The sequence below is a fragment of the Prinia subflava genome, chromosome Z (assembly GCF_021018805.1).
Source record: "Prinia subflava isolate CZ2003 ecotype Zambia chromosome Z, Cam_Psub_1.2, whole genome shotgun sequence".
Taxonomy (NCBI): Eukaryota; Metazoa; Chordata; class Aves; order Passeriformes; family Cisticolidae; genus Prinia; species Prinia subflava.
In genome coordinates, this window is record NC_086283.1 from 82,786,056 (window position 1) to 82,813,782 (window position 27,727).

At 46.0% G+C, this 27,727-nt stretch overlaps 2 protein-coding genes across 11 annotated transcripts in view; both read left to right on the forward strand.

Annotated features, from left to right (window-relative positions):
* The window catches only part of LOC134564634 (phospholipid-transporting ATPase ID-like), an 86,270-nt gene extending 71,554 nt beyond the window's left edge, over positions 1–14,716 (forward strand). For all 6 annotated transcript variants that reach the window (XM_063423577.1, XM_063423579.1, XM_063423576.1 and 3 more), the window contains 7 exons: positions 1,258–1,441; positions 2,953–3,176; positions 4,551–4,634; positions 5,596–5,841; positions 7,177–7,315; positions 9,203–9,333; positions 11,327–14,716. In XM_063423577.1, the coding sequence (XP_063279647.1) occupies positions 1,258–1,441; positions 2,953–3,176; positions 4,551–4,634; positions 5,596–5,841; positions 7,177–7,315; positions 9,203–9,333; positions 11,327–11,548 (1,230 nt within the window). In that variant the 3' untranslated portion in view covers positions 11,549–14,716. The remainder of the gene's footprint in view (positions 1–1,257; positions 1,442–2,952; positions 3,177–4,550; positions 4,635–5,595; positions 5,842–7,176; positions 7,316–9,202; positions 9,334–11,326) is intronic.
* RUSC2 (RUN and SH3 domain containing 2) overlaps positions 14,348–27,727 on the forward strand; it is a 57,598-nt gene continuing 44,218 nt past the window's right edge. Inside the window, exon 1 of one of the 5 annotated variants that reach the window (XM_063423568.1) lies at positions 14,348–14,387. The gene's annotated coding sequence lies outside the window, so the exon portion shown is untranslated. Of the gene's footprint in view, positions 14,388–19,660; positions 20,467–21,708; positions 21,964–27,727 lie in introns of those variants that run through there. The other 4 variants (XM_063423566.1, XM_063423573.1, XM_063423574.1 and 1 more) reach the window with 4 other exon arrangements.

The following is a 27,727-nucleotide window of genomic DNA, read 5'->3' on the forward strand; positions in this document are numbered from 1 at the left end:
CCAAGATTATGGCTTTCTCCTCGGTGGGAACCATAAGGACAGTGCAGACAAATCTTGATGTAGTTTATTTATTTCCATGAGCTTGAACAAAGGTATCTGTGCTGATCCTGTTCCACACACAGCACCTGCTCAGTGATCTATCTCTGCTTGCAGAGGGGTGGGAGGGCAGTGCTAGGCTATGCACACATCTGGTGTTGCCTGATCAAAGCAGCGAACAGAAACTTGTCAGCGCCCTGAAGGGCATCATCATGCCAGCTATCTGTATGCAGTTGCACCATTAATATACAACATGATAACATTTTGCTAGTGCTGTGCAGCAAGGATGTTGAAGCAAAAGCCATCTCTGACTGCACTGACCAGCAGTACTCACACTGAACCATGAAAAGGTCTCTTGCTAAGCAAGCCTGCTGCCATGACAGAGGAAAAAGGGGACACTGGTGACTCACAGCTCTCTGTTTCAAAAAGAAAGAATATGTGGTATAAGGGCTGTCTGCCTTACACAGACAGGGCAGTGGGCCTGCTCTAATGGCTCTGAGCAGGAGTGAGCCTTGTAGATTCTTTCCATACATGTCTGCTAAAAAGAGACAACAAAGAACAGAGCCAAAAAGCATGATTTGAAAGAAATGGAAAGCTCACACTGCTCCCTCCTCCTCATGCAGAGCTGGAGGGGTGACTAGACATCCAATTATCTCGGTGCTTCTCGAATAGAAATAACACAGCTGACTGATTTAAAAGGTCAGCACTCAGAGTAAAGCAGCCTTCTCACTAGTTTTGTTTTTTTGCTTTGTCATGCCCACCTGAGCTTAACTTTTTACATTTTTTAAAAAATTAAGCACTTAACAAATTGAAATCATTCTTTTTTATCTCCCGGAGATTAAATAGTAATCCAATAGGGATGAGCAGAGACTCTCACATGGAGATGCACAAGGTTCTCTCAGGCCCTGCAGCAGCTTGCTGCTCTTGGTGTTTGCCCTCTGTCAGGTTACATGAGCCAGAGCAGCTGTTGTGCATGCCCAGCTGTGGTTCATCCCCAGCTGTGGCGCATATCCAGATGTGGTGCACCCAAAGTGCAAGCTTGTAGGTGTAGGGTGCACAGCATGATGTGCAGTGTGGATGCTCCCTGTGACTGGGTGGATGGATTCACCCACATGAGTGTAAGAGCCTGGCTCACCTGTCATGGCCACCTCGCTGCATGCTCTTTGTCATGCCAGGAGTTGCTGCAACCCTGCCCTGAACACTCCCTCTCCTCCTTTCCAGGCTTACGCGCTGGAAGGGAACCTGGAGCTGGAGCTGGTGAGAACTGCCTGCATGTGCAAAGTGGTGATCTGCTGCCGAGTGACTCCCCTGCAGAAGGCCCAGGTGGTGGAGCTGGTGAAGAAGTACAAGAAGGCTGTGACCCTGGCGATCGGAGACGGTGCCAACGATGTCAGCATGATCAAAAGTGAGTGATGGCCAACAGCATGCTGTAGCAGACTGACTCAAAAAGCTATTTGTTCTCTGAGGTGGGCTAGCAGCAGGAACACATATCTGAGTGCCTCCTGTGCCACCCTCCTTGTAGAAACAAGTGTCTGTCCCAAATTTTGGCAGATCTCTACAGAGCATTCTCACTACAGGTTAGTTGTGTCTCCTGCCTTCTGGCTCCTTCAAGAGCTAAGGCTGCATTAAGTGCCTACTTTTTTGTTTCTACCTTAGAATGGACAAGATGTTTGGTCTTGATGATCTTACAGGTCTTTTCCAACCTAAATGACTCTATGATTCCATGAAAAGCCCACATGGGCTGTGACATGTCTGCACAGCCACCATCACAAGGGCAATGTATATAACAAACATATATCACAGAGGGCCTGATTCAAAGTAGATGTAAAATCTTTGTGGCTGTAAATATCCTGTATAATATTATGTGGGGTATTTGTTTCATAATTTCCTTGTGTCAGGGCTGTTTTTTAATTATCGCCCTTCAGTTACAGATGATGGGCTTCCAAGCCTCTCCATCTTTGAGCATCATTTGATGCTGCATTACCTCAGTGAATTTATGAAAAAAAGTCCTAACTAGGTATAATTAAATTAAGATTATTCAGAAAGACCTATTGCTAATCTTCCTTGTGTTAATTTGCAGGAATTGATTAACTGGAGCCTTTTAATTAAGAAAGAAAAGGCTAAGTAGAGAGCTTCAAGGGAGATAAGTCAGGCAGTCAGCAAAGAAAGGAGAAGAAAGTTAAAGTGTACATAATAATTAGAAACTAACCCACTCCCCCCACAAGAGGATTGAGACTTTGGGATTTTATCAGTTCAGTTCAGTGGAAACCTCTGAATCCAACAACCTTCATCCATTAAGATTGTATTCATTAGTTAAAGCTGTATAATTAGCTGCCACATTCAACTTATGTACGTTTTTAATAAACGCAAATTACTATTAAAAAATATGTGACTCTTCCATCTAATTATTTGATTGAACTAATAAAGCCCAGGAAATGTAAAAAGGCTACAGTCTGCCTTTTAGCACTGTAGCTGAAAAACTTTTAAATGGTTTGAAGATTTTGCCTGTCTGGGATGATGTTTTAAGGCTGCTAGAAGGACATGCATGCATGTAAATAAAAGTCACATGTCGATATAAATTAAAGTTATTGTTTTGTAACAGCAGCCATTATGAACAACAGTATTTGTGTTGCTGGAAAGCGTTCAGAAAAAGACCATAAACTCTCACTGAACCTATAATTTAATTCAAATAATAAAAGCCCATTTATGGGGAGTGTATCACAGAGCCAAAATGACATGATGCTGAAACAATTAGTGCACCACTTGTCTTTTTATTTTTTAATAACTTTTTATTGCAACTTTTTATGAAGGCTGTGAGGGAATCAACATGATGTTCAGTGCAGGGTAACTTACTTTAAGAATGAGGCAGTGAAAACTCTCAATGTAACGACATGATCAACATCCCTCTTGTTGCAGCTGCCCACATTGGGGTTGGCATCAGTGGCCAGGAGGGGATGCAGGCGGTCTTGTCCAGCGACTTCTCCTTCGCGCAGTTCCGCTACCTGCAGCGCCTGCTCTTGGTCCATGGGCGGTGGTCCTACATCCGCATGTGCAAGTTCCTCAAGTACTTTTTCTATAAGAATTTTGCCTTCACCTTGGTGCATTTCTGGTATGGCTTCTTCTCTGGCTTCTCAGCACAGGTAGGTCCGGCTCTGGCTTTGTCAGGAACATGGAGATGGTCAGAGGGCAGCACCTCTCCTGTGAAGACAGGCTGAGGGAGGAGAGCTGGTTCAGCTGGCAGATGAGAAAGCTTCAGTGAGATCATAGAGCACCTTTCAGTACCTAGGAGTGCTACAAGAGAGAGTAGAGGAACTTCCTAGCAGGGCCTACTGCAGTACGACAAAGGGTAATGATTTTAAACTAAGCTTAGATTGATAAAACAAAGAAGTTTTTTGCAGTGAAGTTTGTAAAACACTGACAGAAGTTGTTCAGAGAGCAGATTGATGCCCCTTTCTTGGAAACATTCCAGATCAGGTTGGATGGGGCACTGAGTGACCTAACCTAGTTGAAGATGTCTGTGCTGATTGCAGAGAAGTTGGTTTAGATGAATTTTACAGCACTCTTCCAATTAAAACCATTCCCTAAGTCTATATCCAGGGTTTGCAAGTAAAGTATATGAAAATATTTTACAACAAAATAAACTAATCCATTCCTCCCACCTCACTGAACAAACTCAGGTCTACCTTCTTCAGCCATATAGGTATAAAGCAGATATTGTGCTTCCTTCGTTATGCTGCTGCTGGAGGATGGATGCCTGGAGACAGAATATATATATATATATATTATAGAATCGTATAATCATTAAGGTTGGAAAAGACCTCCAAGAGGTCTTCAGTCCAGCCATGAACCCAACGCTGCCACGTTCACCACTAAACCATGTCCCCCAGTGCCACATCCACAGGTTTCTTAAACACTGATCATCCTTTCAATGAAGAATTTTTTTCCTAATATCCAATCTAAACTTTCTCTGGCATTTAGATGCATTATGAAGCACATATGTCACTTGCAGGATTTTCAAAAGTATTCAAAGTGATTACAACCATCAGCTGATGACTCAGGTTAGAGTTAGGTGCAGATCTTGTAAGATCCCTGCTTGTGCTGTTAGCATATTTGGAGCAAGCAGTTTAACCCTGAGATGCCTGCGGGCATCGGAGCTTGCAGGAGGAACATATCTAGAGTGAAAAAACTGATCTTGGTTCATGGAAAACCAGCTTCCAACTAAACACAGACATGGGGAGTGGTCTGGAGTGGTCAAATATGCAGGGGCTGGAGGTGCAGAGTGGTGCAGAGGGATCCTGCTCGGGCTACAGACAGCAATGGGTGCTGAGCAAACTGGGCTGGCATAATGTGATCCTTCCCCTGCTTAGGGATGCTGAGCTTGAGTCATGTCATCCCTTTTGTCTCAGGAACATCTCAAACCAAGGTGTTGCATCAAGCAATTGCATATACTTTCAAAGAAATGGAAAATACAGCTTTTTGCTGACTTCATTTGCCTTTTTTTTTTTTTTTCCCAGACTGTCTACGATGAGTGGTTCATAACACTTTACAATTTGGTATACACCTCTCTCCCAGTGCTAGGAATGAGTCTCTTTGATCAGGTACTGTTTCTGTCATCACTTTGGGGATTTCATTCATAGGAGGTTTTTTGTCCAGGTGCTTTGAGCTGGTTCCATGAAGTAAAAGCAGCTGACCTTTTGGCTGCACACTGTGGTAATTCCTGGAATCATATCCTGACAATGAAACAAGAAAAGTGCGAACAAGTGAACAAGAAAAGGATGCACCAGAGAGAGGGTGTCCCCCCTAGTCATATGACTTGGGTTTAGGTAGTCCTGTGAGGAACAAGGAGTTGAGCTAAATACGATTACCCTGATTTGGCATGTAGGTTTCAGTGTGTGATGATATTTTTGGGTTAGGCTGCTGCCTATTGCAGAGATGCCATTGCAACCCTCCACTGGAGCAGTCATACCCTATTACCTGTGTTCTGAAGCCTGGCAAGTGACTTCCTAATGACCAGACAAAACAATAATTAACTGGATCCTTGAAACCAGATTTTGCAAGTTGAGCCTTTTAGTGAGTTCTTTCTGCGGTAATTTCACACAAATTTCAACCTGTTACTGTTTGACAAGACAATGGAGCAATAAAGCTGTTCCTATACTATTTACAAGTTAAATAAATAGGAATTTTCTAGTGGTTCAGTGCTCCACTCTGGACATTTAAGGGATCCAAGTCAGACAGCCTTGCCTGTGTGGGGAGGTATTTTCTAACCCTTAGCTTCCAGTCAATTCTCTGGAGAACAAACCATGCAGCCTTCTTTAGATTAAGTCTATATTCTTTTTTTATCAGTTGTCAGGGGTTTTTTTTAGCACAAGAAAGCTAAAATACATTATGGAAAATATGCCCAGGTGACCTTGGGATGTGCCATGCCATTAAGCACAACTGAGTGAACTGTGTGCTATGACTTTCCTCATGGAAATGCATGTCACAGGGACATGGCAGCCCTACCTGTGTCTGTGGTTGGGTAGCTTCCAGCAAATCTGACTGTCTCCTCTCTGCTTTCAGGATGTGGATGATCGCTGGAGCATGCTGTTTCCTCAGCTGTATGTGCCTGGCCAGCAAAACCTCTACTTTAACAAGACGATTTTTGTCAAGTGCATGTTGCAAGGGATTTACAGTTCCCTCATCCTCTTCTTCATCCCCTTTGGGGCCATGTACAACACAATGAGAAGTGATGGGAAGGCCATTGCTGACTACCAGTCCTTTGCTCTGATGGCCCAGACCTGCTTACTGATTGTGGTGTCTGTACAGGTAAGGCATCCCAGGCAATATTTTTAGGAATTAGTTGTTGTTTCATGATGGCAGCATCTGGAGGGCCAGTTGGGGCCTTGACAGCATTGTATTTCCTACTGCATCGTGCATTCTTGCAGAAAAAAAAGTCTCTCGACACCAGATTAGCATCCTCAGTTCAACAGAACAGGGGATTTGTTACAGAAGATCAGGGTGACAGGGAAGGCAGTCTTTGCCTTGGGAAGATTGCAGTCATAACAGACAAATCAGTTAAGGCAGAGAATAGAGAAGGACATGTTCTAGTTTTGTGGGAAGGGTTTGAAGCACAGGCCTGTCTGTCTGGCATCAGGCAGTTATTTATAGGTTCTCCATTATGGAGATGTCTCTGCAGCCTAGCCCAGTGCATGATGTATGCATGACACAGCCTGAACTTGCTGGACAAATAGCTAAGACTTTGGTGATAGAAAGTTCAGATAGTACTATCAGGATGACAGAGATTTCTTAAAAGAAAACCAATCAATCACACTTCCCTGGATAATAGTTTCTGCTGTCTGAAGCCTTTGCAGGCTTCTTCCCCTAACTTTCAGTGCTACATCACAGCTTAGGATTGGGGAAATAAAGCCTGACTCATTTGAACTTCCTCTGTTCAGCTCTGGGGCCCTCAGCATAAGGATGAGGGCCTGTTGAAACAAGTCCAGAGAAGGGGTATGAAGTTGATTAGAGGGCTGAAGCACCTCTGCTAAGGAGGCTGAGAGCACTGCGTTTGTTTAGCCTGGAGAAGAGGAGACTCCAGGAAGACCTCACTGCAGCCTTACAGTACTTACCAGGGGCCACAAGAAAGCTGGGGAGGGACTTCTGACAAGGGCATGTAGTAACAGAAGAAGAGTTATTGGCTTTGAAATGAGAATGGGTTTAGATTAGGTACTAGGAATAAATTCTTCCCTGTGAGGGTGTTGAGGCACAGGCGCAAGTTGCCTTGGGAAGCTGTGGATGCCCCATCCCTGGAAGTGTTCAAGGTCAGGATGGATGGGGCTCTGAGCAACCTGGTCTAGTGGAAGGTGTCCTTGTCCATGGCAGTGGGGTTGGAACTGGATGATCTCTTAAGTCCCTTAATGTCCTATCTCCAGGACTGGCCACTAGTGAATGCTTGAGAAGAGGGCAATAAAAGGATAAATGTTGTAATCTTGCCTTGAATGATTCCCCAGAATATTACGATTTGTGACTTGATATTTCTTGAGACTTGAATGAATAGCATTCTCAGGGGGACATGTACAAAGCAGAGGACAAGCTGTGTTCAGCACAGATCTGCTAAGTAAGGAAGGCACTGACAATAGCTGCATTGCTCTGTTCTTTCAGATTGGCTTGGACACCTCTTACTGGACAGTTGTCAACCAGTTCTTCATCTGGGGCAGCCTTTCTGTTTATTTTGCTATCACCTTCACCATGTACAGTGATGGCATGTACCTGATCTTCACAGCCTCCTTTCCCTTCATTGGTAAGCCTTGGGACAAATCTGGATTGCACTCAGAATGGACATACTGCAGGGCTTAAATTTTCCAAGTATTTCTATGTATATTTCAGGATATAGTGGTTGCCTTTTCTGCAAGAAATGCCAGGATATTTCTGAGGGCTGCTGGGATTTATTTTGAATCCCATCCATCCAGGTGAATGTGTTTCATGTTCCCTTCCTTGTGTAAGAGTGGACATTCCCATGCAGTCGTGGGAATGGTCCTTTAAATAAACCTAATGAGCTGGATGGAATGCCTTCTGCTGCTCTTCTGTATTTGGAATGTATTGGACTCGAGGTATTTTTACAGCTATCTAGGAGCATCTTATTTGTAGATGTGTGTTCTTTGTAAATAAGTTAACATTTTGGCATAGGAAGGCATAGAAGTACAACATCCAGTCAGACATGAGAAAAATTCCATGTGACTATGGTGAGCCTTCTGCCAGGTTAAATGGCAAATCCCCAACAACAGAACATACCAGTGGTGACCAGGTCTTTGTAGTTATTTTATGTGACAGATTTCCGAACACTTGCAAAAAAATGAAGGATAACAAAATTAGTCCACCTCCTGAGACTTTGACCAGGAGGAACATATAAATAAGCATAGTAATTCAGATGTTTTATTAGCTCTATGCATTCATAGCCAATATAGACACAACATTGTTATGAGTTTCTACTTCTGAAATCCCAGCACTTTTTATTCACATCTCAGATTTTTGTATTAATCAATGCCTTCATTTTTTACTGACTTTTTCAGTAAAAACTTGTTTTGTCTATCTTCACTGCAACTGCAAAGGGCTTAGCCAACTTAAATATCTGAGATGCAGGTCAGTTGTTGCAACATATTTTTCAAGCAGATGAACACGTCCACTTTGAGACGGTTTATAGAATCAAAAATGCTCAGTGAGAGAAGACACTCAGGATTGTCTGTTCAGTTTCACAAGGCAGGTGGACAGTTTGATTGGATGAACTTGAAGTTCTCCTCCCACCTTGAGGATTCTATGACGATTCTAAGTCACTTGCCAGACGAATCTCATCTGCTGCTCTGTTACTACTACATCGGTCAAAGAAGCCATAATTATGAGGGCTATTGAATAAGGTCCCAGTCTGAAACCATTTTTAAGGAAAGTCTGGATGGAGACAACTTGTTGACTTAAATTTCAGTGAAGTTGTATTACAGCCGAATTTGGCCCCTGGAAGAAAACATTCAGCAAATATAGTGCCAACACCAGCATTACTAAGCCCTGTAATGAGGGTTTTGCAGACTGTTTGTTCTATCTTATGTTCCCTCAGTTTTGTAAAAGCCAGAAGTGAGCACTTTAGTTTCAAAGGAGGTGTCAGTGACATGCCACCATGTGGCAGTGGTATTGCCAATACCCTCATTAGGCTACACTGTCTGTGTGGATCCCCAGAGCAACACATGGTCCTCTCATAAAGAGCTGTGATTCCCATCACCTGCTGGGCTAAGCCAGTACTCCATATCCTTTAGGAAATGGTGCCTAAGGAAGGAGGTATTCCTCTCTTTACACTAGAGTCTTGGCAGGAGTCCTAGGCTGCTGCTTAAGATCTCCTGAATGTTTATATCAATCCTTTGCTGTGATTTTGACTCTTCACAGAGAGAAAAGATTCACTCTGACACCCTTGTCCACCTGGGTTGTTGCTGCAATCATGTCTGGATGTTGCATTTTTCTTTGCTCGTCTCAGACAGTGACACTGGCTTTGCAGTTCTCTCTACAGCCAGTTGATTTCACTGCTGGAGATGATGTCTGCCTTGTATTTTCATCTGTTTGCCAGGTGCTCTGAAATCACAGAGAACAACAGGGAATAACAGTGGGAAGTGCTGCTTTTTGTTTCAATCATGCGTTTGTTTTCCAGGTACGGCTCGGAACACCCTCAGCCAACCAAACGTGTGGCTGGCCATCTTCCTCAGCATCACCCTCTGCGTGCTGCCAGTGGTTGGCTTTCGATTCCTGAAGGCTCAGTTAAAGCCAACTCCCAGTGACAAAGTAAGGAGATGCCTTATTAAAGCAGAAATCCTGCTTACCATGGCCTAGGCCCACCGTGGAGCCACACTGCATGGGCTTGGCATCACCGGGAGTGTGTGTCCATGTTGGTGCAAGTGCTGCCATTCATCTGTCTCTTATTCCCCAGAGGAGGAGGACTGAATTTGGGGTTTGGCACGGTTCAAACCATCTGCAGCTGGAACCAAGGCTGAGATTATTTAGATGTGGATTAGACTGCTCTGAGGCAGGAAAGCTGCACTATTTTTAGGTGCAGGGTTTAAGTGCTGTGGCTCAGTGGCAAAGGAGTGGCATGTTCCTTCTGCCCTGCTGCTGTGCAGTTTTTAGTCCGGCAGACTGCAGGCTTTCACCCTCCACCGGGTGAAATATATGTTTGCTGGGGATTTTTAAATTTATTTCAGAGTTTACTTTTTGTAGCCAATGGCTAGATGCCCCTTCTGGAACTATTCCCAGGAATATAAAGATGAGGGCACCAGAGCAAGAAGAGGCAGGGAGTGATGGAGTGGGCAAGGAGCGCACTGCTCACTGCAGCCACGGGACCCCACAAGAACATCAGCGCACTTACAGCTCCCCGGGCTCGCTTCCAAACAGGAGCATTTGCTGAATGCTACTGCCACCTCGTGCTTCCTGCACCGAGCTGCCGCAAATCGGTGTCAGAGCACAGTTGACGCCCTCTCTGGTCATCCTCGGCTTGTCTGTGGAGCTCCACAGGTTCTCTCTGCAGGAGAACATGTTAGGGGAATTCTCGGCCCTTGCAGAGAGGGTAGGTGGGTGCTAGAGAAGACTGCTGCGTAGGGAGGTCCTTAGGACACAATTTGAGGGTGTAAAAATGGGCTGAGTTTACCCCAGCTGAGCAGAAGTCAAACACAGCTGTCACCCAGAATCACAGCTTCACTGCTGAGGTTGAGCATCCCTCTCTCTGTAGCAAAAAACTACTTTTCCACCTCCTCTTGGAAGTCACAGGAGAGGAGTGGGTTTCCAGCTCTACGGAGTTCCCCAGCTGGCAGTAGACAGGCCTGATGTTTAGTGAGGCCAAGCACTTGCCACTGCCATTGTGCCAAGCAAGAAGCACAGGAGTGTGGCAGCTGAGGGTTCTCTTGAGCCACAGGCTCTCAATAGCAGCCTCCTGCATTAGACAGCCCCATTCTGAAAAGGTTCTTGACAGCTGATTAGCTTAGCGTCCACCTGGGGCACAAAACCACCACCTGCAAATGAAGTGCAATATTTATTTCCCATCTGCTAAGGAATACAGGAATCTCTTTATTATCCCTGTAAGTATTCAAGGGCAAGTTGCATGGGGTGTTGATCAAGCTTGATATAGTTGCAGCGGGGTTGCATTAAGATGATCCTCAAGGTTCCTTCCAACCCAAGCCACTCTGTGATTCTATAGTTCTGTAACAGCCATTATTGTAATCATAAAAAGCTTTTATGTATCAGAAACTTCTTTTAGTAGTCTGTTTTCTGTATTAAATATGCCAATTCTTAAATGTTTCTATATTTATTTTCTGGAATTTTGACTTGTTGAGATGACTTTCACATTTTGGGTGATTTGACTGAAAGTCCTACAGTCATACCCCAACCATGGCTGTGGGGGATACATGGAAATCATTCCCTCCCATGAATTACAGATGATGCTCCCATTAACATAGGATAGGATGGGATAGGATGGGATGGGATGGGATGGGATGGGACGGAACGGAACGGAACGGAACGGAACGGAACGGAACGGAACGGAACGGAACGGAACAGAGCAGAGCAGAACAGAACAGAACAGAACAGAACAGAACAGAACAGAATAGAATAGAATAGAATAGAATAGAATAGAATAGAATAGAATAGAATAGAATAGAATATGCCCTTGACTCATATTTGTCCTTGGATCCATGCTTTTGTTTCCCTTTCTCGGCTCCTCGTGCACTGTGTTTGTGAATAATTTTTCAAGGCTTCCACTTTTTCAACCTTATTTTCTGATTTCCAGGTCCTTCTGAAGATCAAAGAAGCTAAAAAGCGGCCCCCTCCGCCCTCACCCAAGCGCCGCCTGCGCCGGACCAGCACCCGCCGCTCCGGCTACGCTTTCTCTCACCAGCACGGCTTCGGGGCACTCATCATGTCTGGGAGAAACATGCGGCCAAAATCGCCTTTTGCCACAACAGGGACATTTTCACCAAACAGTGACAAATATAAACACAAAGGATTGTAACAACAAAAAATGGAGGGAATAAAAAAGAAAAAGACACCCCTCCATCCCCCTTAAAAATTAACAAAGGAAACCAAAGTAAAGGGCTGTCAGAGAGGAGACGATGCTGCTGCAAGGCACCGAGCCAGTGGTTACCCAGAGCTCTGTCCTCTGGGCTGCCAAATCAAGGACTTGGGGCTTTTCTTTCACCCATATGCACTCTCTGATTCTAGTTTCTTTTCCAAAGATGTGTGCCGCTGCTGGGGAAGGTGGGCAGGGTGAGTTGGAGCGCAGAGTTGTTTGGTATCCCAGAGGGTCTCCCTGGCACAAGAGAGAACATGCTGTGGGAGCCATCACTGCTCCCTGAAATTGTTCATAACGCTATTTTTTTTCCTCCCTCTAACTATATACCTCAGAGCAAAGAGAATTCCAGTCTGAGGAAAAGGTTGAATTGGCAATGTCTCTCTCAGGCATGTGTCTTCATTTTTCTTCATGAATCCACTCTGGGCCGTATTACTGGGGTAACAGTATTGACTCCAGGTGTGCCTTAGGTCCAGCCACACAACCCACAAATCCACAATCCATGTAAGGTGTGTGATTTTGTAGCCTTTTGACTGTAATCCACTTTCTCAAGAGATGGCCAGTACCCAAAACCACCCTCTTCCCACCTCTGCCATCAGGAAGTGCTGCAAGCTTGGAGAAACCCTTAGTTGGTCAAGGGACCAGAAGCTGACACTTGTCAGCCTGTCCTGATTTATCTGGGTTGCAAATCTGCTCTTGTAAAGGATTATTGTCCTTAGAACCCTCTCAAATTTTGTAACTAGGCACCAGCCATTTCATTTAGACTTAAAAGAGCAGAAGGTGCTCAGGCTTCCTTATGGATCAAACCATGAAATCTGGCCCCTGAGAAGTCCGTGCCATGGTTAGGGCTCACCTGAGCTGGCAGCACGAGACACCTGCTCCCCCTTAACAGAATGAATTGTGTGCACATCTGGCGTGATGGTGATCACACCAGAATTATTGAAGCCAGAAAAACTATTTTATGGCCAGCAGCTGAAACAGCCTTTACTCCACTGGTGCTGGGGCTCAGTATAAGGGATGAAGCATGACCTGGTGGATCCCTCGGCCTCCCCAAAGAGCAGAGTGGTCACAATTCAGAGGAGCTTAATGAGGCCTCAGGAGTCTCTGCAGTGTTTCATGGCTGCAGTGTTTTTCTATGCTGGCTCAAATTTTACTTCTGAACAGGTTATCTGTCAAACACGGGTGGTAGAGAGCTGAAAATCCTACCAGTCTGACTGCCAGCAGAGGGACCTAAAATGCACAGCTGCAGCCAAAGACATGGTGATCTTGAGGGACTGGGATTTGTTCACTGTTTTGTTACACCAACTTCATAATCAGCGGGGTTACTGGGTAGAAGGCCAGCGTGGCAGCATGAGAATCTGTCCTGCCAGCACTGCTGAGCTGTCTAAATGCAGCTTTTTTTTTTTTTTTTTTTTTTTTTAATGCAGAAGACTAAGCCCTCACTGTTGTTAGGGTGTTTTTGTATTTTGTTGAGGTTGGGGTTTTTTTCAGCTCCATTATACAAATTCAGACTCCTTCCTTCATTTGGATTTTTTTTGTGCAGTAACCAGTTGATATTTATGACACTCTGCCACAAGTCTCTGAGCTGTGAGTGGAGCCAGTGTGTGATGGCAAGAGGCCAGCCATGTCCCCATTTTGTGGAACACCCTGTTGCCTGTGGTCCCAGTTTCAGCAGTTACTGCCTGAGATTAAGCTCTAATAGAAGGTTTCATCTCCCTGTGTTTAACTGAGTGCAGGAAAGAAAAAAACAAACCTCAAACTAGGCTGTTGCACCTGCTGCTTGGGGAGGCATGTTGCAAACTGTGGTATTAAATTTCAGCATGACCAGTGCAAAACTGGAGCTGGGACTGGATCCAGACTTCAGTGTCTGGGAGCTGCTAGCTAGGGAAGGAGTAAATTATCTGGTGTTCTCCCCTGGAAGGAGACACCTAAGTAAAGTGAGAGCCTGCACTCTGGCTGAGGAAAACCACTGTGATAGTTAGTACTTGTCACCTCCCCCTGATTTACCATTCACTTTGCAGAGATAATCATGGCTTTCTGATGAGGATTATGTTTTTCACAGTCAGCCTTCCTGGGGTTAGAGGAAAAAGGAGAATTTGTACAGATAAGCAGACATCCCAATGATACCCAGACTGGTCTGTGGACTGAAAGTCCTATCAAAGCTGTTCCCGGCATCTGATGCAGTATAATATATTGCAGAGCACCAGAGGCAGACCTTGTGATGACAGAGCAAGGAAAATCTGACACTGTGCCTCTCTTCTCATGCAGTTTACGTGCAAACTACTCACCTTCTGGCTAAAAGGGGATTTGAAAATGTTGGCTACAACATGTAGGGGATAATAAAGCTGTTGGTGAGCTTGCACCAGATACAATTCTTTCAGTGGTTTGACACAATCAGCATTTGAAACACATCATCTGGCAGTGATGACTGTCCTACATCACTCCTGATTTTGTAAAATAATCGGGTTTTTTAAAATAAAAAGAGAATATTGGGTTGGTACATTCCTTGGTACTCTGTTAATTGATGGAGCAAGTTTACAACCCGAAGTGCACGGGGAGATGGTCTGTGGGACAACGGATCTGAGACGGCAACCCTTTACATCCGGTATCCTGTGCGGGAAGCACACAAATTCTCAAAATTTTCCATTCTGGCTAGGATGTTTTAAGAGGAAACTTCGAGCAAACGTCAGACATCCTTAGGCGGAGGACCCGGTGGGGGCGGGCAGCGTCAAGAGCCCGCCCCGTGGAGCGGCTGTAAACAGCGGAGCGATGCGGGCGATGGGTAAGGGGCGGTGGCAGGGCAGGCGAGACGGTGCAGGGATAGTGCGGGAATGGTGCGGGAATGGTGCGGCAATTGTGCGGCAATTGTGCGGGGATGAGCGGGGTTTGCTGCTTCTCGTGTGTGCGGTGCTCTGGTTGGCTCCCCGGGGGAGGTCAAGCCGTGTGTCATCGTCTGTGCGGTGTCTGAAAATTATAGTCTTTTATGAAGCTCTCGTGTTTCATAGATATGTCAGAAATTAATCCCTGAAATAGATTTTGGGTTTTGTTTTCACCCCCTCCCTTTCTTCCTCCTCATTATTCCATAATATAAATATTCACAGTTTGAACATTGTTTTGCTGTCGTGCCTATATTTGCTGCCCTGCTGGGCTGCAGTGTGGGGGTCAAGAATGATAATGCTCTGATGGTGTTGAGGCACTGGAATAGGAGGCCCAGAGAAGCTGTGGATGCCCCATCTCTGGGAGTGCCCAAGGCCAGATTGGATGGGGCTCTGAGCAACCTGGTGTGGTGCAGGGTGTCCCTGCCCATGGCAGGGGGATGGACAAGATGGTCTTTAAGATCCCTTCCAATGCAAACCATTCTGTGATTCTTTGATAATCAGTGATGACGCTTCCTTATCTTACACTGCAGCAGAGGAGAGCTTAGAATCTCTCTCTCTGCTGAATCCACAGAGTGGCAGCAAGCAGTCTCTGTCCTAATACCATGGGACAGCAGGTGGGTTTGGGCAGAGGCACCTCAAGGGTGTTTTCCATTGCTGACTGCAACACCTGCATTCTTTCCAGGCTGCCTGGCAGCTCTCACTCTGCCCATGTGCATCCACACCTCTCTCCCACTGACCTGTAGCCTGGAAGTCCTTACTTGTGAGCAGGTCTTAGGAAATGGGAGGGCAGAGGAGCACTACATGCTTGCCAAGGGCTCTCCAATTAGCAAAGTCTGTTGTATGAATGGAGACGTCTCAGTAATGACCCATGCTAATTACCAGTTGGAACAAAAACAGGAGCATAAAGGCTTTCTTGAATATCTGTGGGCATATGCACTGCATCCTCTAACCCCATCAGACCTCTGATAAAATTCATCTTATATCCAGGTATTCCAGTTGGAAAGCTTCCTGTCCTAAGGGTTGATTTTTCTTGCTCTCTAATTTTGAACCTAAATGTGTTCACTGCATTTATTCTCTTGCTATCAAGCCAGCTTTGTACTTTAGCTTCAGCAGTTTTGTTTGTCTCCTGTGATATATTTAGACAGCAATCCTATCCGCTCTCTGCCTACATTTGGCTAGGCTAAACAAGCCAGGCTCTTAAGTTTCTTCTTGTTTGATAGGTTTTCTGTTTCCCTCAGGCCCTTTCTGCACCTGTTCATTTGAGTTTATCATTTTTAAATGTGGTGACCACATTTAATTTTTTTTTTTTGCATGATACTTCTTTTATCAGTGCCTGTACAATAGCTCTGGTATTTCACTGCCTTGCCTAGACTGTGTTTGCTTTTTTTACAGCCTCGTCCTCTCTGTGTTCTTTAACATAGTTTTAGTGGTTGTTTTTCCCATTTTATTACAAATATGCATAATTGTTAGCTAACTTGGGTTAGCTACATAAATACATCTCCTCTCATGCCTGACAACATGGGAAGGAGCTGAAGTCATCATAGAATAAGTCTACACATGCTGATGCTTTAAACTGGCGCTGTGTCCTCAGGGCCAAGCATTTCCCATAAGCAAGGACATTTTGCTACATCTGCTGATGTGTTGGCTGATGTAAATATGCTGGAGTAGGGGAGTTACCCTTTCTCTCAGCAATACTCATGGGGCTGAATTCCCAGCCCCAGCTCCCAGACAGCCCTGTCCCTGTCCCTGTGATAAAGGTCTGTGTTGCTGCAGGGCTGGATGTTATGAAGGGCTCAGGAGAAGGGCGCAGAGCTCTGCAGCATGGGCTTGACCTCTGAGTGCTTTTGGCTGTATCTGCAGCACAGCACAGTTTTTCCAAAGCTAGTCTTCTGCTGCCCTGCGTCTTATAATTCTTATAGAAGTAGAGAAGTAGAGAGTGTTTTTGCTCTTCCTGGCACTGTAGGGAAGCCACCTCTCCCCCATCACTACCAGCTTGAAGGAAAGAGGTTTCTGTACCCGTCTCTTTCTCCAGCCTGCCTCTCCAGCTGGGTGGAGCTGACTGTACTTAGCTGTCAGCTCCTGCTTTTCCACACAAAGCTGAGCCCTCTGTCAGACTTTTCAGCTATAAATGGATCTCGACTTTTCCAACCCCCACTCCCAATACCAAGAGATGTTGTGGGATATCGGAGCTGGGCCAGACTTCCTCTGAATTAGGAAAACATATGACCCAACCGCTCGCTTTTTGTAGGTTCTCTGTGAGCATCATGCCTGGCTTTGGGAGAGCTGTGTGTGCCCTGGTGAGGGCTGTGCTGCTGAATTCCTTGTGTGAGCTGTGAGAGCAGCTGTTGTCAGACCCGGGTGTGCAGCTGGGCCAGGCCTGCAGGTGCCATCACCGCCCCACATGTCACCTCATGAACACAGCACTGTCTGAGCTGAGCAGTGTGTCTCCGGGGAAGGCCAATGTTTTTGTTACTGGCTGCATCCTGCCTCCACATCCGAATCAGGCACTTCATAAGAGAAGCCTGGCTTTTGTACATAATAAGCAATCTTGTTTGCCTCCCTTAACTCTGGGATTTATGGCAGGGCTCCTGAGATCTTTTAAGCTCGATTGCGTTCTGGCTCTTCTGAGAGTTAGGGAGCATGAATATCCCCTTGTTCACCGAGGAGCTGGGCCCTGAAGTATGCACATCAAGGTGACTCAGGGAGCCAGTAGCTGCCCTGGATTTTAAACTGAAGGCTTTTGTGTCATCAGGTGCTAACCTCCATGAGCCCTGCGGTCATCCAGGCCATTCATTCCATGTAGAGTACAGGTCTGTATTTAGAAAACTAATTTGTACTTTCATGTTGAAAAATTGCAGTCTGAAAGTCTCCTAGTTAGTGTGCTTTGTAGAAGCTGCTGGGCAAGGTTCCAGTCTGGTGACCTTTTGCTGGCAGCAGTGGGTTTGCATCCTTTCATCTTAGACAGCAACACCTAGAGCAGCTGCTTCAGAGGCTTCCTTGCCTCCTGGCGGTCATCCCTCAGAAACCTTCAGGCTGTGGATAAGGGATCATAGAATATTCAGAAGGTGCAAGCCTGGTTTATGGCTGTGCCGTAGTCTCTCTGCAGTTCTGCTTATGGTTCAGTTTTTGGTGTGGCAGCAGATGCTGTCTGACACATTTTCCTGCGCTGGATGTCTGGTATCCTGCATTTTCCTTACTCAGTGGCTTGGTTGTATTGCCTTTTGGGTGGATCAATGCATCTGTTGACAGGGCACTGTTCAATGGACAATGTGCAGGAGTAATCTGTTCTTTTTTTTTAATGTGGGCTGAAGAATGTAACATCCCAAACTATGATATTTCACAGGGCTTATGGTTTATTAAAACCTCAGTTGTGTCTCCCTTCTGGGATTGTGAGCAGTATTTTGTACAAAACAGATGAGGAATAGAGGAAGTGCTCCTTCACCCTTTTGCACTGCTTGTCAAATGCTGTGTTTGCAGGGCATCAAAGCTCTGGTACCTGCAGTGCCTGGTCCTACAGGAGTTCCTGTACAGCACATCTAGCTGTGATTTGGAAGACATAATGAAGACTATGATCTTCTAGTGATTCTAAGTTAGTCAGGGTGGTTGGTTTGAAAACTTCCTGAGAAATTACAGGAGTATCTTGCAGAATTGTTAGCATGATAAAACAGCAAATGGAAGATCATGCTGATAAATGCCACATGTAATGGTGATCTGTAAACAGTTTCTCCCTGCCCACAACAAGCTGTTTGGAGTCACTGTGGATTGTTATCTGAGCTAAATGTTCAGCTGTAGCCAAAAAACACTGGAAACAAAATTTGCTGGTATATATTCTTGTATAGTAGATATACATGTTGTGCCTGCATCTTGGGTATCACATACCAGCTGGTCACTCTCTTTCAGAGAGAGTAATACAGACCTGGAAATGATAGAGAAAAGTGGAAAGGGGATGATTAAGGTCTGGGATAGCTTCTTCAGGAAGAGAGATTAAACAAGCAAAAGTGGATGATACTGGGAAGGAGCAAATGTCTGTAATATAGTGTTCAGTAGGGAGAAGTTGAGTAAAGACTGACCTTAAACTTTGCTGTTTCTCACGGCACAGAGGAAGTGCATCCAGCAAAATAATTTATTAGACAGGAGGCTGAGGAAGTCCTTTTTCAACACAGTTGATTTGTAGAACATGTTGCTACGAGATGGCATGAAGACTGAAAATACACACAGATTCCAAAAGGAACCAGACACCTAAATGGCAGAGATGTGTTTCAGTGTCTGTGAAATGTGATGGTCAGTGTGTGACCTCCAGCTCTAGGAGTTCCTGATTGTTGCAGGCTGTAAGAATGTGTCCTTAGGGGAGACCACTCTGATTGCACTCAGTGAAATCATTCTGTGATTTTTATGTGCCAGTGCCACCTTGTCAGGGATAGGACACTAGACCAGAAGAATTCATGTGTAACCCACTGTGGTGGTTCTGGTTACCATTACCACTGCTGGAACAGTGATGTGGTTTTGAGCAGTTCTGCTCTCCTGACTCTCCTGCAGGAGTCACACCTAACTCCGCACAGATTTGATTATCACTTTTATTAGCAAATCTGGATGGACTTTCATGAGAAGGGGACTGATGCAGACATCAGTGAGCACTGCCCTGCCAGGCAGGTGACATGCTTCGCATTAGCTGTCCAGTCCTATCTTTTTGCCTCTTGGCTTATGATAAAGATATGGTTTATGTCCTGATGGAACAAAGTCTGGATTCTTAGAGCCTCTTATTCATGTAACTGTGGGTGGTGTTGTTATCCATCCAAATGTCTTGTCCTACAGAAAGGGGAAAGAACAGGCTATTGCAAATTCTGTTGTGAATTCCTTTATCCTTTCCAAGTCTTATGTTGCAATTTCCTTCACAGTCTAAATAGCAAAATGTCTCCAGTCTCCCTTCGCAGAGAGTTGTAAAAGTTTGAAACTGCAAAGCCTTGAAAAATCCATTATCTGGTAAGGAAGTACTCATTTTAGAGGCATTAACAGAAGCCACTTAACTTGCTGTGCATCCTTACCAAATCAGTGTTTCTGGTGGGGGTTTTTTTTTGTGTTTCTGTGGTTGATTTCTCTTTTTGGTTTGGTCTTTGTTTTTTGGTTTTTTTGGTGTTTTTTGGTGTTTTTTTGTGGAAGATGACTGAGGCTGTAGTAAAAGCAAAAAGCAGTAATGGACATACTGTTTTTTGTCTGCCACTCAGTTCACTGCGAGGAGATTCTTCACTGGTTAAGACTGATCATTGTATCCAGAATCCAGTCATAATTTTACTTCTGCCTTGTTCCTTGAACTCATAAACATTAGAATGTTTGTGCCTCTTTCAGTGGGACGGATAAAGAGTTTTAAAGCCAATTCCCTGTTCCCTACAGAGAAGAAAAAAAGTCTCCTGGCAGCCTCAAGCTGTTTTTAAATGAGACAAATGCGCATGGTGCCTGTCTGCCAGAGCCCCTAGCCCCTACAGCGTGTCTCTTTTTAGCACGTTTCTCCATGCAGCTATATCTAGCTTCAGTTCTTTGCTCGGGGAACGTGACCTCATCGTTGTTTTGGTATTTCCAGTGATTCAGCCTGGTCCGGGGCAGGGAGGAGTCATTCCTGGTGCAGGCTGACAGGGTGTTTGTGCGTTTCTGGAATTCCAGAGCAGTGCAGGCTCAGCCCTTCCGCTGCCTTGACAGCTCGGCTGAGGCTGGGCTGGTGCACAGCATTCCAGCCTGGCAAATGGCCTGGGCACAGCTGGTAGAGGGACTGATGCTCCTGCTTTTGGGGGTAGTGGGGATCCCTGTCTTTGCAGGGTACCTGCTGTGCTGAGGTGGCGAAAGCTGCAAGCGGTAGCTTGTATGTCGAGGGAAGCCACAAGGAGTGTCTGCTGTATGGGTGGGAGAAGAGTCCCAGAGATTGCTCATTCCTGTTTACAGGCTGCCAGCATTCCATGACGCAGTTAACTTCGCAACATCCACAGCAGCTTGGTAAGTATTACGGTCCTTGTTTTTCAGGGGGGGAAACTGAGGCACTGAGCAGGGAAGTGGTCTTCTTGAGGTCCCCCACATCCTTACAGACCATGGTTGCTTGAGAACCACACAAGCTCCCTGTTCTTGCCAGTTTCACCCAGAGATCACTGGTATGAGCTATATGCCTGCCTGGCACAGGGCTTATGGCAGTGCCTGCTGTGCTATGAAATGCCCTGAAACAGCTCCTTCCCAGCGTTTCCCTAAGCTCCCCCAATGCTTGTTTAATGGGCAGTGGTTGAAACCTGCAAACCTCTTCTCTGCTGCTGGTTCTAGTTGAAGGTACAGTGGAGAAAAAGACCCAGAACTCTCTGACACCTTGCTTCTTAACCATGAGAGGAGCTCAGTTGGTTAGAACATGATGCTCATAATGCCAAGGTTGTGGGTTTGACCCCCGAATTCACTTAAGGGTTGGACTTGTTGGTCCTTGTGGGTCCCTTTCAATTCAGAATAGTCTGTGATGACAACCTAGTCCCTATCCTCCATGTTCCATATTTGCTGTAAATCTAGCTGCACTACAGCTTGTAAATTAACCTGAGATGGCAGAGAAATAAGTGTGCCGGCAGGAGATACCAAAGACAATGAGCTAGGGAGAGGGGGTAGGTATCGAAGATGTGGAGAGCTGGTGCCTGGGGAGAGGGCCTGGACAACAGGAGTGGGTCCAAGCAGGTGAATGGAGCAGGTCTCCAATCAGCCTTTCTCTCTGGCGTGGTGAGTTGCTGTGGCACTCTGCACCAGAGAAAGTGTGGGGTTGGGAATGTCCCATCTGGAGTGCAAGGATGGGAAGTTGGATTGCATTATTGCTGGCATGCACTGCATATGGAGCTTAGGATCTGATGGAGAATGTGGAACTTGGGGGGAGGGGGGTCTCCCCTCATTAATGATCACTTCACCTCATGGCTTCCCCTGGCAGGCAGCTGCCCTCCCACCCCCTGTCCGAGGAGGCAGGCAGGGAGCCCATCCCGCACAGCCCTGCCACGCTCTCCCCGCTTTCTGCACCTGCTGTAAATGGCTCTCTGTAACACGAGCTGCATTTCTGCCATAGCGCTCTCCTGTGCGCATCTGTATTTACACTGGGGCTTTCTTTAGCAATCTGGCCCTTGCTCCTCTCTCCTGCCCACATGCTCCCTGAGTGAGACCTTGGCACCTCTGTGCCTGACGGGGGGCGGGTGGCTGGCAGCAGGAGGAATTCCTCAGCCACCTCCTGTCTGGAAGAAGTGCCTTGTCATCTTGCCTGTTGCCCGCCATCCTGCACCAAGAGGGGAGCAGCCGGCGGAGGCTCCCCGCAGCACGGCTCGCTGATCCCTCGGCCGGCACGGGGACAGGCGGGTTTTGCTTTGGATTATCGCTGCCTCTGAGTGCTGTAGTCCTCCTGTGGCTCTCGTGCCAGTGCTGCTGCACTCGGCTTTCAGCTGTGGTGAGCTGAGCCCACGTCCTGGGGTGCTTGTATCTGGCAAGGTAGGAACTGATCCCGTCTGTTTGTTCTGCTAAAAGTAATGTGACCAGTCCTGCCTCTGCCTTTACAGCATGTGTCAATTAGTGGGTTTATTTTGCATTGTTCTGTATCTCTGCTAGACAGCCAGTACACTGCTTAGGCTGTTGCCTCTCTTGGGGAAAGAAGATGTGTATATACATTTTATTTTTACCTACATACTGGAAAAATCAAACTTTGTGTCCTTCTGTGCTTCAAGATGGAGTCTTCTCTGTTTTGTCTGTTCTCATGCAGCATCCTGTGCATGTTCCTTAGGTCATGTCACCTGCTTCTCCAGGAGATGTGAGAGTAGAGAGCAGTCTGATGTGTCTTGGGAGAAAGGGAGTGGGAGGAGAAACTCACTGAAGACAAAAATCAAGGAAGTTCAGTAGGCTCGGAAATGGCTTCAGAGAAGTTATTTTTAACCCAGAAAATCAGACAAGGGAAGAGCCTCTTTTCCTTGGACAGTTTCAAAAGGGTGGTTTGCTTTTGATTTTTTTTTTCCTTTAGTGCTTTAGGGCACACTGTTTCGCTGTGGAAAGGCCTGAGGCTGCTACTGTCCCTAGGGATAAAGGACAGTCAGTCTTGTTAGCCTGGTGCCTCCTTTCCTGTGAACCTTGCTGACATTAGCACTTCACCTGCCCCCACCACTGCACACCTTTGCTGCTGCCACATGGGGAAAAGAGGTGACAACCAAAAAACCCAATCCCTGCTGGATTTCCCTGCAGCAGCCAAGGAGAGACAAAATAGGAAGGCATCAGCATTTTCTGTGTTCAGGCACAACTGTTCTGTTTTTAGTGCACAGCAGCTGGGATGTGTGCTCAGCCATCCATCTTCCCTGAGCCCGATGTACCTGGGCTTCCCTCCCAGATGGATGAGAGTCTGTCTCCTCAGCAGGACATACAGGGATACCAGGCGTCCTGCAGGTGATGGCTCACTTCTGAGGCATACCCCAAGAAGCAGATGATGTTTTAGGGCCCCGCTATATCCCTGTGAGGAGGATGAAGGGGTGCTGTAGCTTTCCCCAGCATATCCTGCGGTGCTGCCAGTGGGTGTATAAATAGTGCCCACAGTGTACTATTTTGGTGACAAGCTCTTCCCAGGATTCATCCAAAGAGTTATGTGAGCAAGTGTTAAAAATAACACCAAGCCCTGCCCAAGTGCTGACATCATTTCAGCCAAAGTGTTGGGAATCTTCCATGGAGAGCAGTGTTGGACTCTTGGTGGGGGGCAGCAGGAGGGGTCCTGAACAGCTTCCCATGTTTTCCTCCTCTTGCTGTCCTGCTGACTGCAGAGGACTGTGACCCTCAGCTTCAGCAGATGTTCTGGTCACCAAGAAGATGCGAGACTTTCACTTCTAATTAGGTTATTTGCCACTGGCTTTCCCTGTGTGTTCTGAGTATTATTGCTGTGTCTAATGAGAGGTACAGGGAAATTTAGTCTAGCTTTAATCTAGATCTACCAGATCGCTGCTGGTGGCCAGAGCTTGCTGCCTCATTGGAAAGTCTTGGGCTGTAGAATGGGATAAGGAGGCATTCTGGTTCTGGGTTAGGTTTATCCTGAGGACTGGTAGCTGGAGATTAACGATGGAAAGGATGTTAAACCTATGTGTTGCATTATGGCTGTAGCTCTGGACATCATTTGGCATCCATATAAACACAAATGTTACCCCAACTTTTTGCCCTTTTCATGATGTAATTACTGCCTATAACTGAGAGCTGGACCACCCAGCAGAGAGATCTGGGGAGCCACGCCACTTGAGCTGCAGCCAGTGCAGGATACAGCCTCCCACTGTGAAGCTGGAGCTGCGGTTTGTCCCCCTCAGGCTGGGTTTTGCTTGTTGTTGGTCACGTTCTATGCTGGTTATGCAATTCAGCTACTACCATGCAGCAGCAGCATCATGCTGTGTGCTGGAAAGCAGGAGACCTCACTGGAAGGCAGCAGGCCTCACTCAGTCCTTGTGCCCTGTGTGCAAAGCCCAGAGCTCACAAAAAGGCTTCTGCAGGGCTTCATGCTCAAAGAAGCCTTGTGGAAAGAAGGAGCTAATGCATCTTGCAGATGGCTCCACTCTGGTCTGGTCTCATACAGGCTGTAGAAGCTCCTGTGGGAGTAGAGCACCCATTGCTTAATTACACAGTTTAATACGTGAAGCCTTGCACATAGGAGAAGAGAAAGAGGTGAGATGTCTTCTGGATGCAAACACAGGGGCAATGCTGGGGCTCAGCTGTTTGCTCTGAGTTGACAGCAGCAGTATCATGGACAGAGATGCATCTCTTTCAAATGCTATAATTCAATAGGACAGCATTAATCCCTTTTATAGTTACCTTCTTCCCCTATTTACATCCCCAGATACATCAGTTCCAGTTTCTGGCTTTGTAGAGGAAGGGCTGGATGGTTACAGCTGGACTTGATAATCTAGAGAATCAACCTAAATGATTCTGTGCTTCTGTAATCTTTGAGCACTTTCAGAAGGGCTGCATTTATTGTAAGATGAAAGAGAAGGTTGCTGTGAAAGCAGCAGGCATGTGAAAATTGCTGAAAAGGTTACAAGTGCTGTTGGAGACTCTATGCTTCATCTCCTGTGATAGGGGATTGCTAATTCTGGCAGGTGCTCCCAGGGATGAAGAGCAGGTCTTGTTCAAACATCATGACTGAGCATTTTCCCTGGCTGTTACTCTGAGAACAAGTGAGAGAGCAGAGCAGATGCTCGGCTTCTGGCTTGGATGTTTGTATCTCTAGTGCTCCACCATTCTTGCCCTCTTACCTTTTGGCTGGTCTTCTCCTTTCCAGGCTGTGTCGAGAGCCACAGGCTGGGTGTGTGCACAGGATGGAGTTCTTTCTTAAGCGCAGAATTGTCCGGACAGGGAAGTACGTCATGGAGATGAAAAGCATGTTTCTGTTTCTCCAGGAACATGCTCTGGGCAATCAGTCCTTCATCAGGGGCTTCCTGCTCCTCAGTTATTCTGCTCCTTCCTGCTGCTCTCTCATGTCCAGCCAACAAAGAGCTCTCTGAGTCACCATGGTGGCTGCTTATTATTAGGCCTCAGCCAAAGCTCTGTGTATCATCCTATATTACAGAGCTCCTGAGGGCGCTTTTAGGGCTCTTTCCACCCTGGCATGCACTTGTTCCTCTGACTGGAATGTGTCTGGAGTGTGTGGGGACACCTTGTTTGTTGTTCTTAAGAACCTCTTTGCTGGATGTTTCTTGATAGTTTTCTAATAGTTCTTCTATCTAGAATAGTCTTCTAGACTATTCTCTGGTAGTCTCTGTGGTGCCAGAGCCACACACCAAGGATTCCAGGAGTTCCTGAAGTGCCAATATGTCTGCGTGGGAAATGTGGAGAGTGGTCTGCCCCAGCTCTTTCATCTCCCTCACAGGAGCCTGAACCTTATTTCAGTCTGCCCCACACAATCCAAGCTTGGCAAGTTTGTATCTTTTGTATCTTGGCATCTCCTGTGACCTGCTTTGCCTTTGTGGCCTGCCTCATCACTGCTGCTTGGGCTTTGCCTCTGCCAGCTTTTATTTTCTATTTTAAAGAACAGGACAGGATTTCCTCCCACACACAGATCCCCTTTATCCCCATAGCATTTCTTTCACTGTGGGTCTTTCTCCAATGTAAGTGAAATTGTTGCCCAGAACCAACAGATTTCCCATTTGTGGCTCTATGTGCCTGTCTGCATTTGGGATGGCTTCTTGTTGTTTGAATGTGACTTTTAGAGGAGGTAGACCTTGCACAACTTGCACAGCAGCTGGGAGCTGCAAGTTAAGACTCTTTGTGTTAATTAAATGTACACCGATAAGCACATGCAGCCACGGGGTTGCTTAATCATGGGCTGACCTGACATGGAGACCTTGAATACAGCTGACTGATGATCCATGACAGCCTGCCCTGGTAGATGTGAAGATGTTAATAATAACCAGAGAGAAATTCAGAAGGGATCCCAGCTGTGACCAAGGATCGTCTCCAAGAAGACTGAATTCTAGAGGAAAAGGTCTCTTCATTGTGGTGGTTAAAAGGTGATGAATCCATTGGCTGGAAGCTAACACAAAGCATATTCTGCTTAGGGAAAAGATACATCTGGAGTATGTTTTTAACAGCCAGGTGGATTAGCAGCCAGATCAGCTGGCACATGATGCTTTTCTACTCTCAGCTGCACCTGCACATTTGCTGTGTCTTTCCAGGAGTGTGTTTGTGTTTCTCCAGGTATTCTGCCCCACAGGATAAATTGCTCTCAGCTCTTAATCCTGCATTAGAGGCTTCCTGTTTCTCTGAGTCAAACAGAAGTCACATGACAATAAGACCTCCCAAAGCCATGTAATAATCACATCTCCCTGAGCAGGCACAGTGGACTTGGGTTATGCTGTTCCTTGGGTTTCTTCATTTAATCTCCCACTGATCAGGACATTACCCGTTGCATCCTTCATTTTAGCAATCCAATGCCTTCCTTCAACTAATATTTCTTGATGCCATGAGTTGACCAAGATTGTAACATGGGTATTTGTTTTGCAGTAAAGTTGGAAAAATATATTGTTTCCAATTTTTAACAGTAAGGATCTGTGAAAATTAACAGGGGTGCATGCCTCTAAATAAGTAATGCAAAGAGCTTCTGAGATATACAAGACTATGGAAAATTTATAGAAACCAATTTTACCTCCTGACTGTTCTGCTTTTTTGGTGGAATAGTGAATGATTAGTTTTATCTGTTAAATCTGATGTCTAACCTCAACTCCTCTGTATGGCCCTCAGGGATCCTCCTCTTGTTCAGGATGTGAAGAACAGCTTGTCCACTTGCTCTTGGCAGCAGCCTTTTACACATTTTGGAACTCCTTTAATGTAGCCCCTGGTTTTCCCCTGAGAACTAACCCACTTGGTTTGCAATTTACTCCTTTCTGTCCTTTTTTTCCGTGTTGTCTTTAAGCCCTCAACAGTTTATCCATTTAGGATATGTCCATGAACTGTGTGTCAGTGTGGGCAGAGGGGAAGGATGACTCCAAGTCTTGCACATACAAGGTATGCCTATTCAGAGCCCTAAATATTTTTTGCCTGCTTCAAAGCAAAATGCCACTATTGCTCAGGCTCAGCCTGTGATCTGCAGTTACCACAGATCCCTTCTGAACGACCAGGCCATGCACAGTGATTGAGGGTGGGGATGTGCAGTCCGTGCTGTGTGAGGTGGTATGGTAATGGCCATAATTGATGTCAATTTGCTGTTTGTGTATAGAATTTATCCCTTTAGCTAACAGTACTGTAGACAACATGGGTGAGGAGTAAGACACAACTGCTCCATCTGAGAGCCAGCAAGTTAATGTATAAGTGATGGACAGGGTCTCAAGAAGTTTTCAGTGGTCCTGTTCCTTCTCCCCTTTGCAGCTTTTCTAGGTGCCTGCTGGGATGTGGGTGTTCAGGAGCCCAGGCAGTCTCTTGTGCAGGCAGCACTGGAGCCCTGTGCCTGCCAGTGTTGTGCTGCTCTGTTACTTCTGATAGGTGGGGATGGAGTGAATCTTCAAGTGTCTTTTAATCACAGAGTGCTTTGCAACTGCCAAGACACTGCTCTATTTGCCACGGAAACATAGCCAGCTGGGGCTGGTAACAGCGCAGAGCAGCACTGTGTGTCCAATTTGAGTGGTAACCAGAGAAACTTAGAGGGAAAATCAGTATAAGCAACCATAGCTGATATCATGTGTCTCTAATAAATCAGCCAGTGGTTATGTACTCCCTGGGCTTCTTTGCAAAGTAGAGTGGGAATGTT